The following is a 16227-nucleotide window of genomic DNA, read 5'->3' on the forward strand; positions in this document are numbered from 1 at the left end:
CTGTGTTTGTGTTAAAAAGGGTAGTTATTTGTATATGTATTTACTGCATTCTATGTATAAATGAGATTGAGCTTGACCAAAGCCAAACAAGGTCATTGTTTGTGGCCAATCAAGCCTGAGTAGGCATAATCCTAATTGTGTAAGTAAAGCCCTTAGAAAAAAACAACGTGTCAGATGTCGAGGTTGGTCCGCCATGTCAGACCCGGACCCGAGCCCGCCCCGGACCCGGGTTCTCGACTGCGTCTTTAAAAGACTCAGGCTGAGAGAGAGGCGAGGGGTAAAACCCTTGCCACTCTCTCTCCTCCTCGCCTCCCGTCTCCCCCTGTTTCTCCAGCCACCGGCGACCGCACCCCGCGTCCAGCCACCTGCCGCCGATAGCTTCCACCTACCGCTCCGGCAACCTCGGCCGACGTTCCCGACGCCGCTCCGAGCTCTCTCTCTCCCGGGTTCTCTCTGCTACCGGCGAACGCCGTCGCCGGTGACCCTCCGTCACCACCCGACCGGCCCTCTCTCCTTGTTTCGTCGACCCCTGCAGGTAACCTCTTTCTCTCTTTCAGTCCTCCTCGTCTTCTGTCTTATTCGTTCTCCCTCGGTTACAGAGGGTGGGATGGCTCATCTGCCCTCCCCCTATCTTGCTTCGTGCTAGGCTCGCAGGGGAAAGACGCCGCCCCCTTCCCTGCTCCACCTCTCTCTTTCTCCTTGTCTTCTTCTTATTCTCATTTTTTTTTTCTTTTTGTCGATCGGCAGGGGGCCTGTCGTTCTTTTTCGGCAAGCCATGGCCGACAGGCAAGGGCTAAAGCCCCTGCTAGTTTTTCCGACAGGTCGGAGCCCCTGCCGCTTGGGTGTTCCCGCTGGCGGTGACTAGGCCCTGTCCCACCCGTTCCTTGTCAGGGAGGGGTCGAGCCCCCTCCCTGTCTTCTTGGGTTGCTGGGGAGGGGCACAACACCTCCCTGTTTCGGAAGGGGAGGGCGAGGCCCTCCCTGCCCCCCCTCTCTCGCATTTGGTGTGTCTGTTGCCCCTGGCTTGCTTGCTCACTGGTTCAGCCATTGTGCCGGCTAGTGGGTGGAGCTTCGGGCATGCTATTCATGCATTGGCGCATGAGTGGTGTGTGCTCTGTTGCCCGGTGTTGTCGTGGCTGTGTGCTGTGCTATTTTTTGCCACGAGTTGCTTGGGCGCTTGGCTTCTCAGCATGTCCACCGTGCACATGTAGGTGTGCACGGCTGGTGCTTTTCGGGTCTCTGTGTGTGCTTTCCCTTTGCCGCAGCAGAATCGTGTCCCTACTCGGTGTTGCAGCTCAACTGCAAGGTTCCTTGTGCATCTTGCCAGAGAGTTTGGACATGGGTTTTGTCAGGCCACACTGCAGCATGCTGTTGTTGTTGGTTCCCTTGCCGCTTCGTGGGATGTTCGGTATGCGTTGGCTGAGGTGGAGAGTCAAAACAGCTCTCCTTCCTTCACTGAATGTCGGAATTGTCCGATGCCACTTTGCAGTTGCGCGGCCTTCGGGCCAGTGCTGCGATGTTTTTGAGGGATGCTACCTGGTTGATCTTGCCCGTAGTTGTATTAAGTTTAAGCCATGCATGTGTAAGTGTGAACTAATTCAGACTGTGTAACTGAGAATGGCCCTTTAAATATGTTATAGTTTGTTCGATGGTACCTGCTACTCTGATAACCGTAGTAAAGCTAGAGCTAATACTAGCACCAAAGCCTGACTTCGACTTCTGGAAGAGCCACATTTATTAGAGATGAGGTCAATGCGGGTTATGCCCGATGTTTTGGTGATTCATGATAACTCGACGGATTGCACGACTTTCACACCGACAATGCATCATTCAAATTTTTGCTCTTTTTATTAATATTTTTTCCTTTTGCATACTAAGGTGTTGTACCTTTTGCAGGTTACACGACGGAGCACGCTCGTGCCCCGTGGCCTGAGCACACTCGTACTTACGCTCACAGGCGTACGCCCTACCGCAACCCCTCAAGGTAGGAGAAAGTTGCGCAAAGGACAATAGACAAACTTAAGCAATTAAAACTTAGAACGAAAAAAGAAAATATTAAGGACATTATGTATACGTATATCTATATATGTATTTATTTAACTCAAGGATGCGGTTTTACGATCCTTGTCCTCTTTGTTATGCACTTTACTGTTTGTTGCCGCCGCGCTATATGTGCCTAGGTTTTTACTTTCTGCTTTTAATTTTTGCATTTTCCTTTCTGTTGTCCTGTGTTTTATGTGCCACGGTTTTTACTTTCTGTCTCTTTTAATTTTTGTACTTTTCTTTTTGTTGCCCTTTATGCGTTATGGCTTTTACTTTCAGTGTTTTTCTTTTTATTGCCCCACGCTTTATGCACCATGACTTTTACTTTCTGTCTCTTTTTAATTTATGCATTTTCCTTTATGTTGCCCCGCGCTTTATGCGCCACGACTTTTACTTTTTGTGTCTTTTTAATTTATGTACTTTCCTTTCTGTTGCCCCACACTTTATGCGCCACAGTTTGTACTTTCTGTCTCTTTTAATTTCTGTACTTTTTTTTTCATTATCCTGTGCTTTATGCGCCTAGGTCTTTCTTTTTTTGTCTTACTTTCCTGCACTTTGTTTTCCTATTACTGCCATGCTGTATGCGCCCAAGCTTTGATTTCTGTCTTTCTTGTTGCATCTATTTTTTTTATGTATTTCTTCGTCCTTACCTTGCTGTCGCACTTTGTGCATATGCTTTGCTCTTGCATGTGTTATGTTCTTTGTCGTCGCGTTTTGTGCATAGGCCATGCTCTTGCATTTTACTTGCTTACATTTTATGTTTAATCGAGGTACGACTTTGTGCCTCGCGAGTCACCTTTCGCATTTGCTTCGCCAAGGTATGATTTCGTACCTCGTGTGTTGCTTACACATTGGGTTGCTTGTGTATTTGGGTGGTCGAGATATGATTTAATACCTCGTGTGTTGCTTGCACATTTTACGCTCGATGTGCAACTTCGCACATCGAGTCTTAATTCTCGTTTCGTTGTTGCACTGTATTGTGCACAAGCTTGCTCTTTGTTATCCTGCACTCACTGAGTGCATCTTCGAGCGTATTCCATCTCGTTCCTTTGCTTTAAAAAACACGACGCACACTTATGCACTTTTGTTCTCCAAAAGCGTTGATTTTAGGTGAAAACCTATTTTCGAAATGCATAGTTTTATAAAGCAGATTTTAAAAGCTTTTTTTTTTAGATATCGGTTGGATCTCCTAAATCAATGTATTTGGGAGAGGTGTTTTACAACTTTAGTTCGTTTATTCGATGCAACTTGGATAACCCTATTTAGGGGCATGTGCGTGAGTTGGGCGAGGTTTCCATTGAGGATCCTGCACCATCGTTAGATTTCGAACTTGAATGATTGCACTATGTACCTTTGCAAAACAATGCTGTCGGGATTTCTTTTGAGAAATCCATGCCCCTCTCATTGTGGTTGTACCTTTGACCATATACGTTGCGTACTACGATGAGTAGGATGAGAGGTCTATGTTTTTCTCGAACGTGCAATGACACATGTTTGAGACCTCAAAATGGTGATGTTTTTACTCTCACAATAAGTTGACCCCTCTCAACGTGGTTGTATTTTTGAACAGGTACGTTGCGTACTGCAGTGAATAAGATGAGAGGTGTGTGGTTGCCTCGAACGTGCATTGGTGCATTTAATCACCTAACGATGATGGTTTCACCTTCACAGGCAAGATGCTCGAGTGAGTCTAGCAGACCAGAGCATGTAGAATGGGGCAGTGGTTAAGAAACTCCCGTCGTGCTCATTTAACCTGCTGACTTCATCAAGAGAGAGGATGGATGATACAAAACTCTGATGGACAAGTCATTAATAGCTATTTTGGGCAAAAGACTCAGCTTCCTCAGTCATCAGAGTTAGGGAAAATGGGCTACAAAAGATAGCTTTCAGGCTACTTTTGCAGAAGTTTGGATGCATCCACGAGCCTTCTATGCCTTTGGGGATTTACCTTCTTGGTCATTGACCATCATCCCCTTAAAAGCGGACTCAGTCAGTCACTCGGGGTATCATAAAACACATAGCATAATAAACTCTTTGACTGGTCTCGGCTGTTTTTACGTTTCGTGCTTTGTGCGTATCCGCCTGACCAACTAATATCGAAACATAAGTTAACCTATTCACATTATTAAGATGTGTGTGCTGTGACATGATTTGCTGGTTTACTCAATAGTTCAGTATATTACTCGTATACTCGTTTAATTATGCATGCCTGTTGTAACATTAGATTAGTTCTTTGCTAGTAATAACTAACTGCTCGTACTAGTTAAATGCCTATGCTAATAGCATTATGCTAGTTGCAATATGATACATGTGACTTGCTTTACTACTTGGTTGAACTATTCGTGCTTGTTGTAATATAACACTTGTTGACTCGAGTCTCTTATGACTAATGTAACTGCTTATCTTATAAGCTGCTTACATCTTGTGATTAATATAACTGTTGTCGTGTGATTGCTTACCGCATGTAGCTTATAAACGGCTTGTTATGCAATTGCTTGCACCTTATGACTAATGTGTTTGCTTGCCGTAAAATTGTGTGTTTTGTGTGAAATAAACTCTTATCTTGTGATAGTTGATAGCTCATTTGATTTTATAGTTAATTGCTCACATGGAAAACCTTTATTTGGTATACTCAATTATTCATGTTAAAAATACTTGCTCATTTGCATAGTCTATTGCACATGTTAGATATAACTCATTATGTGTTTTAATTGCTTATTTCAGTTTTACATTGTCTCACTTATGCACCTATCAGTTTTTCGTGAAATTAATCCATTTTATGGTCAAGTGATGTTTCAGACTGCGATGATACGATAACGTGATAAGATCAAGATGAGACTCTTTCCCTGACGTTTTGCTCTTGAAGACATTTCAGTAAATTTGCATAAAGGTTTTTCTTGAAATTCTTTCATTTTGTACAAGTATTAAATTATTAAAAATTACATTTCTATAATCTATTTGGTTTCTTAAATGTAAGGGTTTCAAATATTTTTCTGAAGGAAAGTTTGCGTTGTAATACGCTCTCGGTCTATTGACTTGCTATTTCAAACAATCTTTTTCGCTGAATTATTATTTAAAAACTCTGATAAACGAATACTTACAAAGCTTTCAAACTTTTCATAAAAAGTTACAAGTCCTGGATTTTGGGGCGTTACAGTCTACAACTCTCCTGCTCTAGAACACACTTTTTTTTTTCTGGAGGCAACATTGAAAATATGTCCATCTCTGTTCTTAATATATCATATACCTCATTATCTTACCATTAAAATCTAGCCTCATTGCAAGCTTGCCGCCTAAGAATGCCTAGGTGGGGGGATCAAAGTTGGTATTTTATATTTGTCTTTTATAATGTTTAAAACATTATAGTTATATTTTGGTTGTGTAGTTTGAAACATTTAAGTTTTTCAGTTTTTTTTTCTATTTCTATGATCTTTAAATATTTCTATTTTAAATAATTACCTTTTGTGGGTCTCTAGGCAGCCCTAGGTATCCGACTAGGTGCAGCCTAGCACGTAGTGGGGCCAATGCCTAGGCACTGCCAAGCACTTTGAAGTTGAACCACTAGGCTTCTAATAATAACTTTTCTTTCATCTGAATCCATCGTCTAAGATTGGACGACTATTGCCTTTCTGTTGATGCGTGAAAAACAAGAAAAAATGATCAACGGTAATGCAGTCTCTACATCTCACTTGCTTTCTCCTGATTTGGGGGCATTGCCTTAGTGTCAATTAAGAGGATAAGTTCCATTGTTTCCTTTACAGGAGGACAATTTCTTATGAAACAGATACATGAGAAAATTTGCTTTTTCATGGGGGAGGTGTGACACTATTTTCATAAAAAGAAGCTTTTGCATTTAATGGGTGCACTCCACCATGTCTTTTTCATGGAGATGCTTGTTTCACCCTCTCTGAGAAAGAGGTCCTCTTTTATATGAAAGAGTCTGAAACAAATTTCCCATTAGGTGATTATTAGATGGTCCCTTTATGTCGATGATGACTAATAATTTGTGGTCTCTACATGATTCTTTTATTCTATCACCCCATTTTTAGACCTTCTCTCTCTCTCTCCTTTTTCTGATGACAAGGAACCTTTGCCGAGAACCAGGTCACCTAATGACCTCTCCCCTGTTCTCTGCAAGGTAAACCCCCTGGTTGGGTCATCGATACCCAAGGCCTTACAGAGCCCACCAGTTAAAGGCACCTGCACACCCGGTGGGAGTCAAACGATGGAGGAAGGTGTCAGCACCTTCTCCCTAGGCTTGCTGCCACTTGGATGATTCGGTTGGGTGTTCTCTTTTTTACTTTGAAAAAGAACATGATGGGTACTAACAGAACGGAGAGGAACTCATGCTGAAGGCAACTGTGCTGCTAGAGGTTAGATAGGTGGGAAATAATGGTAAAAAGGCTGCTTTGAGGGTAAAACTGTAATTTTGACTTATTAGCTCAACCAGGCGCTCCACCAACAATTGAGGCGAGGCGTAAGCCTCGAGGCATAAAGCGTAAGCCTCAAATATTTTTTTTTGAAAACTTCAAAAAAAATATCTAAAAATAAAAATAAATAAAGAAATGCTTTATTGATGAAATAACAACCAATAAGAAATAGAAAATCTCAAATAAGTACTAAAAAATGTGAGATTAACATATAAAAGTAACTAAAAACTGATTACATAACTGAAAAATATATGAGATTTATCTTTTGTAACCAATATGGCTTAAACACACATTCCTCGATATTGCCCCTCAAACTTCTGATGTTCATATAATGAGGAATTGCAAGGCAGAAAGAAATGATGTAATGTGAGGCTTTTTAAAAGTGTCAATGAACCTTAGGGATGTCATGAAAGGCATGGTGGTGTATTCACAATTTATTGTCTATTGAAGCATGCATTATGTATTATTTTTCAGTTGTTTATTAAGACAAAACTAGTTGCTGTTTAAGTAGCATCTCATTGCCACACTTCATCAATTTAGGATCAGAGATTGAACACCGATATCAGAAGACAACCAAATGAACTCCTACTAACTTGCAAGTAGTTCTATAGAGCTTTTTGATTGGAATATAGTTTTCTTTTTACTTCACCAGGACATGAAAAAACTATCTCACAGAAAGTCTCTAACTTGTGGTGGAAAAGTACCCACTCTTCTCCTTTTCATGCTGTCAGTATCAGAAATGCTCATGGATCTCAAAGTGGGATTTAATGGAAGAAATAAATTGTGTGCATCCTTTTGTATGATGGGTGGTACACATACTGCAAAAATATGTAACATCCTGAAATTGGACAGAGCTACGAACTGCGTTAAGAACAATTATCCACTCCACTCTTCTCAGTAAACTTGCCAGACTTATTGAACTTGTTGCACAGTGCTGAAAGTTCTGAAAAAATGCCTAACTGGACCACATGCCACAGGATGCACCATTGCCCAAAAGTAATATTTTCTGGTCTTCTCTATCCACAAGTTTCACAAGTCTCATTTTCTTAAATGAAACCTCACTCAAAACTCGTAAAAAATTTGATCCCTCCCCCAAAAGAAAATGAGAAAAAGTGCGTGTGAGAGAGGTAAGAGTACCTGTGTGAGAAAAATATGAGAGGGAGAGTATGCATGTGAGAGAGAGACTGCGCATGAGAGACGAGAGAGAGCCTGCATGAGAGAAAGAGAGTCTGCGTGAAAACATAAAATATTAGGGGTTGTTTAAACTTTAAACCCTATTTTTTGGTCAAATGAGGGCTTTGACCCTCATTTGACCAAAAGCCCCAGGCATACACGCCTCAGTTTGAGGTGCGCCTCGCCTCGAGGCGTGCGCCTCAAGGCGTATGAGGCGCACGCCTCGAAGGTTTTGCGCTTTATATATGCGCCTCAAGGCATAAAGCCCCTCGCCTTGAGGCGAGGTGCGTTTTTAATAACACTGAGCTCAACTTAACAATATCTAAAACTTTGTTGTGTCTTTTATTATGGCCAACAATTTAGGTGCATTTTAAAATTTTTTCCTTTTTTGTTTGGCTCTCCAATGGGTGTTTGCTCAAGTAACCATTGCATGGAAACTTCTCAAAATAAAATGAATCCTTTTCTTAGACATTTTTTTCTCTGAGAAAAGTTACTCCATGGACTTTTCCCTGAACTGCTCCTAGATGACTTTCTCTGTTTGATATATGTGAGTAAAAAAGATGGTGACTTTGTTCCCTATATTTGACTAACACAAGAAAATTAAAAGGAAAATTCTATTTAGGGGCCAACCTTTTGCCCCTATTGCAAAAATGGGCCTCATGTTGTCATGTTTCTGAATTTCTTGACATTGGTCTCTGTTTCCCTGAAAACTGCCAAACAAAGGCCTACCTCTATTATTTTGTACTAAGTTACTAACTCTGGTTAAATCATAAGTCAAAATACAATAATAACCTATATCACAGGGATTCGGCTAACCAGGTGCCGCACCCACGTCGACGCGGGTGCGGCACCCGGTGCGGTCAACCAGGGTCATTTATGTAAAAAAAAAGGATGTCGAGGGAGGCTCACTTGAAGAAGAAGAAGAAGAAGAAGAAGAAGAAGAAGAAGAAGCTTGAAGAAGAAGAAGAAGAAGAAGAAGAAGAAAGAAGGAATAAGAAAGAAGAAAGAAGAAAGAAGAAAGAAGAAAGAAGAAGAAGAAGAAGAAGAAGAAGAAGAAGAAGAAGAAGAAGAAGAAGAAGATTTTTTTTACGCACCCATGTTTTTTTAGAGTGCAACTTATTGATATATCGGGAGCAAAAATGGAATCCAAAATCAATACAATTTATCGCTAATAACATAATAAGATTTTCATAGTTTTGCGTTCAAGAAAACGTCAGCTTTTTCATCATACTTAAGTTGTCCATTCTAAATCACCTTATTATGGTGGTTTAGTAATCTAAAAATGGTGGAAAACATATTCACATAAAAGTGGGAATAGTTTCAGCCATAGATACCGCAAGCACACCTGACGAGCTTAGCAAATCATGCTTCCAAAGTTTCTGCTTTCCAGGCAAAAAGGGAAGCTTGAGGAAGCACACTTCTCAGTTTTAGAAAATGTATTTCCTATGTAGGGGGAAACATGCTTCCACCTTGCTTTTTTTTTGGTTTATCACTCGAAGAAACCGTGTTTGGGCTTGAAGACCTAGTTGCGCTACGGTCGCCGGCCCAGGACTCTTCGAGGCTAGGACCTCGCTCCTAGGGCATATGCTGGATGCAGGCTTGCGCAAGGGAGTGACGCTCGCAGAAATCAAACCTTGACCATCTGTATGACGGTCTAGGCCCCACCCCATTACACCAAGCCCCCTTGGGACTGCTTCCACCTTGCTTCTTATTTTTTTTGTATTATTACACATTATTTTTAGTTATAAAAGACCTATATTCGCTTCCACATTTTTTTCTACATGTCTTTACATAGTTTTTTCATAAATGTTTCCCATTTATTTCCACTTTCGCTTGCTACACATTTCCTTTGTCACTTTTCACATATTTTTGCAACGCCTCATGTATAAGTGATTTGCACCACTTAATGGTTCTTTTTCTGCTTTTGCTTCGGGAATGGCTTCCTCCCATGTTTGATTCTGACAACTATGGTTATACCACCCTAAGTTTAGTACGATATGATTGTTGCATCTAAAATGACATACATGTTGCTCTTGTCTAGATTCCCCACTATCAAGATTTTGCAGCAGATCCCCAATGAGATAAACTCCGAATCCCTTTGGCATTCGTTGACTAAACTTGGGGCAACCCATCTACTTCCACATTCCACTGAGTAGAAGAAGAAGGCTAGTCTTACAGGAAACTACAGTCTCTCTCTCCCCACCCTTTCTTTTTGTCTACAATACCACAAAATGTATCAATTTTAGTTCAATTTCTGATGTTTTATGTGGTTTCATCCCAAGCCTCCACCCACCCAAAATTCCTTGGCGGTTTTCTGTACTTGGGTATCTTTTAGATATGTTTGTCCTTGCTGTTAATTGTCGGCCCATAACTTTTTTTCGTCTTTTCTTGTTTAAGATTCGATGTGTTTTTGATGCATAAAATCATACTCATCTTTTCTTTTTCTTGCTTTCTTCAAGTTATGGTCGTTGTTTATTGGAGTAAGAATTTTGGGCATACTGAAATCTCTCTTTTGAAATTTATAGGGAGGATGTCTGTTAGATGTATTCTCAGGAGATTAATATCAAATTCAAGGGTCCCTGGACAGAATGCAAATGGGTGCATACAATTTCTAACTATGAGTGCTTATAATAGTACATCTCTCATTGGTTCTCATGATATCTATCCATGGATTCCTTTCACCTCAGAGGTATGCGAGTTCTGATTGTTGTTGGATTAAAACATTTGCTTGTTTTTCAATGTCTGGTTTAGTTACGTATAGGAAGCACCCTGGACAGAATGCAAATGGGTGCATACAATTTCTAACTATGAGTGCTTATAATAGTACATCTCTCATTGGTTCTCATGATATCTATCCATGGATTCCTTTCACCTCAGAGGTATGCGAGTTCTGGTTGTTGTTGGATTAAAACATTTGCTTGTTTTTCAATGTCTGGTTTAGTTACGTATAGGAAGTTAAATGTACAATATTTGTTTTTATTGTCATGCTTTGTTTTAGCGCTTGATCTGCCTCAAATTGTAGTCTTTGGTTTTATGTGATTTTGGAATGAGGTGTGGCACTCAAGACACATGTTTAGGATTACGAGTGTATATTGGAATTTTAGGCCAGTATCCTTTCATCTAGTTTCTGTGTATATGCCATATTGGTAGTTTTTACTTGATTATCCTTGTTGGTGACTAAGCCAATATGAAAAGAGAGATTGGTTTAACAATACAATATGATCGGCGCCGTCTGATTAGGGAAACCATTATTTTGAATGCAAATAACATGATTGTATGTATTAGTCTTTGTCAAGTCATAGAAGTTTTCTGAGTATGAGTTAAATTGGTGTATCAATAACTGCTAATAGTTTCCCTTTATCTCTAAAGATTTACATTTGATCTTATGGCTGTCGGGGTCAGGTACACCTTGATTGTATCTGGGGAGGACATAAGTTGATGTTAAAATATATGTAATCAATATATATATATATATATATATATATATATATATATATATATATTTATCACACACTACCCGATAAGGGGTAGTTTTGTAAACTCGCCCAATAGGGGCATTGTAGACTTTTTCTCTTTTCTTCTTTTTCCTTTTTCTTTTTCTGTTTTTTCTTATTTCTTTTTTTCCTTTTTTTGTACTTTTTGTGCATTAAATGCACAGCAATTGGGGGCCCCAACAAAGAGTCGTTGGGCCCCCAACGGTCACAATTGTGACTGTTGGGAGCCCAACGACTCCTTGTTGGGACTCCCAATGGTCCCTCTCTCTTTCTTTTCTCTAAGTCTCCCTCACTCCTCTCTTGCCTATAAATAAGTGGGGTCTCCCCCTTTGTAAGAGTGGCTTCTTCAAGCCTCTTTGTGCCTTTATAAGATTTTATGCTTTCTAGCCATTATTGGCTTTTGTGTATGTCTTCTTTTGGACTTGTTCTTTGATTTCTATGTGTGAATGTCCATTGTAGGACATACATTTCTTTTCTGCATATTTCATTACATGGTATCAGAGCCTTGGTTGTGCTCTTGATTCATATAGCTAGTTGACTAGTTATACCTCTCTCTTGGTTTGTCCTCCATTCTTGATTATACGATGGAAGGAGAACAAAAAATTGATCTCTCCTTCAAGCTTAATGGTACTAATTACATGATGTGGGCCGCCGCCATGAAGAACAACCTCAAAGGTAAAAAGCTTTGGGGATATGTTATGGGCACCATTAGGGAACCTTAACTTCAACTTACGAAAATGAATGTTGATCAAGAAAAAGCTTTAGAAGGAAATGCTCGCATGAAGGCTATTGAAGATCACCAATCTAAGGTAGAAGATTGGGAAAGTAAGCATGCAAAAATTCTTGCATGGTTCATTAACAACGTGGAGCTAAAGATTTGCGCCAACATTGCTAAATTTCGCCTTGCCAATGAAGCATGGTTCTTTATGAAAGGTATGTATACCCAAAAAGACCTTGCTCGTCAATTCTTTATCCAAGAAAAAATCCGTACCATTAAGCAAGGTGAAATGAGTGTAAGAGATTACTCTAGCACTCTTGGACCTTTATGGGATGAGCTATTCCTTCTTGAACCCAAATGGGCATCTAGTAAAGATGTGAAAATGAGAAAAGAACAAATGGAAAAAGAACACTTTTTCCAATTTTTACATGGGCTTAGGCCCGAATATGAACAAGTTAGGTCCTCCCTTCTTCATAGATCTAAACCGCTTTCATTGGAAGATGCCATAGCCGAAATATGCCAAGAAGAAACGCGTCTTGGCATGATTAAAGGAGAAGATGAAGTTCTAGCCGTGTTTAAACCCGACAATCATATGAAAGCTTATAAGCCTCCACACTTTGGGAGGCAAAATAACTATAATGGCAATTATAGGAAAGCCATTTGCCATCATTGTCAAGAACCGGGTCATATAAGACCTAATTGTCCAAAGATAAATGAACCTCCAAAAGGTAAAGTTGCTATTATTGAAGAAATCTCACAAAAGAAGGAGGAGCCAATGAAAGGGAAATAGTCCTTTTCCCTTGCTCAACTATCCGAAATACTTCAATTTCTACTCAAATCGCCGTCAACTTCGGGAGCCGCAATTGCCTCTTCTTCTCCTCCAGGTACACATTCTTGGATTCTTGATTCTGGATCATCTTTTCATATGACCCCTATTGAAAATGGACTATCTAATGTATGTAGCAACTCCAAAAATTCTTTTGTTTCCACCGCCGATGGTACCTCTGTACAAGTTAAAAGTTTTGGAACTTTAGACTTTTCAAAAGATTTTTTTGTGCCAAACGTAAGGGTAGTACCTCAACTTAATTTAAACCTTTTATCTGTCTCTCAAATATGTGATGATGGATGTGAAATCTCCTTCTCAACCAAGGATTGCTCTATACAGGATCTCCAGTCCAGGAAGCGGATTGGGCAAGGCCATAGGAGATGAGATCTCTACTACATGAAACAATTTGAAACTTCCCACTAACTCATTTTGTAATCATGTCCATGATAAAAATATTGAAACTTAGCATTAAAGACTTGGACATCTAAGCTTCTAAAAAATGTACTCCTTTCCTTTTGGAAAGAAATTTTGTAATGAGAAACATTTTGTTTGCAAGAGTTGTATTTTTGGAAAAATGAAATCCACCCCTTTTCCAAAAAGAACATTTGTGTCCAAAAGACCCTTTGAATTAGTCCATTCAGATGTTTGGGGTCCTTCTCCGGTCATATCAAAATGAGGATACTCATATTATGTTACTTTCATTGATGATTACACTCGATATGTGTGGATCTATTTTCTCAATCTAAAATCCGAAGTTTTTAATTTCTTTAAAAAATTTCATATGATTGTCAAAAATCAATTTTCAAGTAATATCTCCATTCTTTGATCCGATTCTGGTGGAGAATATCTATCAAATGAATTTCAAGAATACTTGGAAACCAATGACATTTGTCATCAAAGGTCATGTCCTAGGACTCTCCAACAAAACGGTCTAGCCGAAAGAAAGCATAGACACATTTTGGAAACCACTAGGACTCTTCTCATTTCCAAAGAAATGCCAAAGTATTATTGGGCCGAAGCCGTCTTAACTTCCACTTATTTGATAAATAGAATGATATCCTCATCCCTACAAAATATATCTCCATATGAAAAACTCTTTGAAAGAACACCCGATTTTAATAGATTAAGAATTTTTGGGTGTAAGTGTTTTGTCCTTACACATAAAAGAGATAAGTTATCTCCAAAAGCTATCGAATGTGTGTTCTTAGGATACAGAGAAAATAAAAAGGTTTTAGGTGCTTCGACCCCAAAAGCAACAAACTATATATATCCAAAGATGTTACCTTTTTAGAAAATGAGAACGGCTTTGAGAAAAATAAAGATATTGATGAAAGCGAATATGCTTTCTTATTTGATCTTCTCTCTTAAGAAGATGTGACTCCTCACGAAGAGGAAGTTCCTAATGATTTAGAGGATACTTCTTTTAGTAATGTTGAAAATAGAAGTAATAATTTTGAGAATAGGTCAATTCAAACCTATGCTAGGCGTGGTCAAGAAGCTCCCATAAGTGCTTTAGAAAAATATTCTCAAAATTCCAACATAGAAGAAACCTCTTTAAGGAGATCTAACCAAATCTCCAATCCTCCTAATAGGTTTGTTTCCTACGAGTCTCTAACACCTAAATATAGGGCATGCCTAATTGCATTACACTCTTATCATGAACCATCACATTATAATGAAGCAAAAAACATTCCTCAATGGGTTGAAACCATGAAACTAGAACTTAATGCCGTTGAAAAAGCTAAAACTTGGGAAATAACTTCATTACCCACTGGAAAAAAGTCTATTGGATGTAGATGGGTCTTCAAAATTAAAACTAAAAGTGATGGATCATTAGAACGTTATAAAGCTAGGTTGGTAGCCAAAGGATATGCTCAAGAGTACGAAATAGACTATGAAGAAACCTTCGTTCCCGTAGCTAGAATGACTAGTGTTAGGACTCTTATTGCGGTTGCATCCGTTAAAAAATGGTCTATCTATCAATTGGATGTTAAGAACACATTTCTTAATGGCGAACTAAGTGAAGCGGTCTATATGGATCCTTCACCAGGAGTATCTATTGGTGAAAATAAAATTCTTAAACTAAAAAAGGCACTATATGGGTTAAAACAAGCTCCAAAGGCTTGGCATGACAGATTTAGCAATGTAATGACTAGCTTAAATTTTCGTTCATGTTATACTGACACTGCGTTGTTTGTGAAAAGTGTAGGGTCCTTTGTAGTTATTCTACTACTATATGTTGATGATATGATCATCAATGGAAGTGATGAGCAAGGAATCCATGATATTAAGAAAATTTTAAAAGAAAATTTTGACATGTCTGACCTTGGTTTCTTAAGATATTTTCTAGGTATTGAAGTTGCATATTCTCCCCGAGGGTATATTCCCTCTCAGATGAAACTTGCCGCTGACATTTGTTCCAAGTCTGAAATTTCGGATGATAAGAAGACAGAAACCCCTGAGGTTATCAATGCAAAGCTAAGGCTGGAAGATAGGACACTTATCGAGAATCCTACTTCCTACCGTCAACTCGTTGGGTCTCTGACATACTTATCCATCACTCTGCTCATGCAGTTCACTCCGTCAGTTAGTTTCAACATGCACCTACAACTGTGCACATGAGTGCAGTCTTAAGGATTGTCAGATATATTAAAAACACCATCACTAAAGGAGTTTTTCTTTTCTCTTCATCATCTCTTGATTTAATTGCTTATACGGATGCTGATTGGGGAGGAAATCCCAATGATAGAGTCTCAACCACTGGTTTTTGTGTTTTCTTAGGTGACTTTATGATTTCTTGGAGATGCAAGAAGCAATACAAAGTATCATTATCCTCAACAGAAGCGGAGTATCGTGCAATGACCACTACAACCTTGGAGCTTGTGTGGCTTAGAAGTCTCCTCTGTGATATGGGCATCGTCATCTCAATTCCTTCGAAGATGTGTTGCGATAACAAGAGTGCTATCTATATTGCAAGCAATCACACCTTCCATGAGCGTACTAAACATATAGAGATGGATTGCCACTATGTTCGAGATGAATACCTAAAAGGAACCATAGCACTGCCCTACGTCACATCCGAGTACCAGTTGGCGGATTTCTTCACCAAAGCTCTTGCTGCTCCTCACTTCATGTTTCTTCTCAACAAGCTTTCGGTTGTATCCCCGTAAAGCTTAAGGGAGGGTGTTAAAATATATGTAATCAATATATATATATATATATATATATATATATATATATATATATATATATATATATATATATATATATTTATCACACACTACCCGATAAGGGGTAGTTCTGTAAACTCGCCCAATAGGGGCATTGTAGACTTTTTCTCTTTTCTTCTTTTTCTGTTTTTTCTTATTTCTTTTTTTCCTTTTTTTTTGTACTTTTTGTGCATTAAATGAACAACCATTGGGGGCCCCAACAAAGAGTCGTTGGGCCCCCAACGGTCACAATTGTGACCGTTGGGAGCCCAACGACTCCTTGTTGGGACTCCCAATGGTCCCTCTCTCTTTCTTTTCTCTAACTCTCCCTCACT

At 39.4% G+C, this 16227-nt stretch overlaps 1 protein-coding gene and 1 long non-coding RNA gene across 2 annotated transcripts in view; both read left to right on the forward strand.

The window, feature by feature from the left end:
• Nucleotides 1-294: 294 nt before the first annotated feature.
• On the forward strand, nucleotides 295-10328 carry LOC149813875 (uncharacterized). Its single transcript, XR_016428202.1, has 3 exons — nucleotides 295-535; nucleotides 1896-1983; nucleotides 10171-10328. It is a non-coding gene; the product is annotated as an uncharacterized LOC149813875 (long non-coding RNA).
• A 90-nt stretch (nucleotides 10329-10418) lies between these two features.
• LOC149813876 (solanesyl-diphosphate synthase 1, mitochondrial-like) overlaps nucleotides 10419-16227 on the forward strand; it is a 36755-nt gene continuing 30946 nt past the window's right edge. Inside the window, exon 1 of the mRNA XM_089992508.1 lies at nucleotides 10419-10524. Coding sequence (XP_089848634.1) covers nucleotides 10453-10524 — 72 coding nt within the window. The 5' untranslated portion in view covers nucleotides 10419-10452. The remainder of the gene's footprint in view (nucleotides 10525-16227) is intronic.

Source organism: Nuphar pumila, chromosome 16, assembly GCF_984573655.1.
Source record: "Nuphar pumila chromosome 16, dmNupPumi1.hap1.1, whole genome shotgun sequence".
NCBI classification, from domain to species: domain Eukaryota; kingdom Viridiplantae; phylum Streptophyta; class Magnoliopsida; order Nymphaeales; family Nymphaeaceae; genus Nuphar; species Nuphar pumila.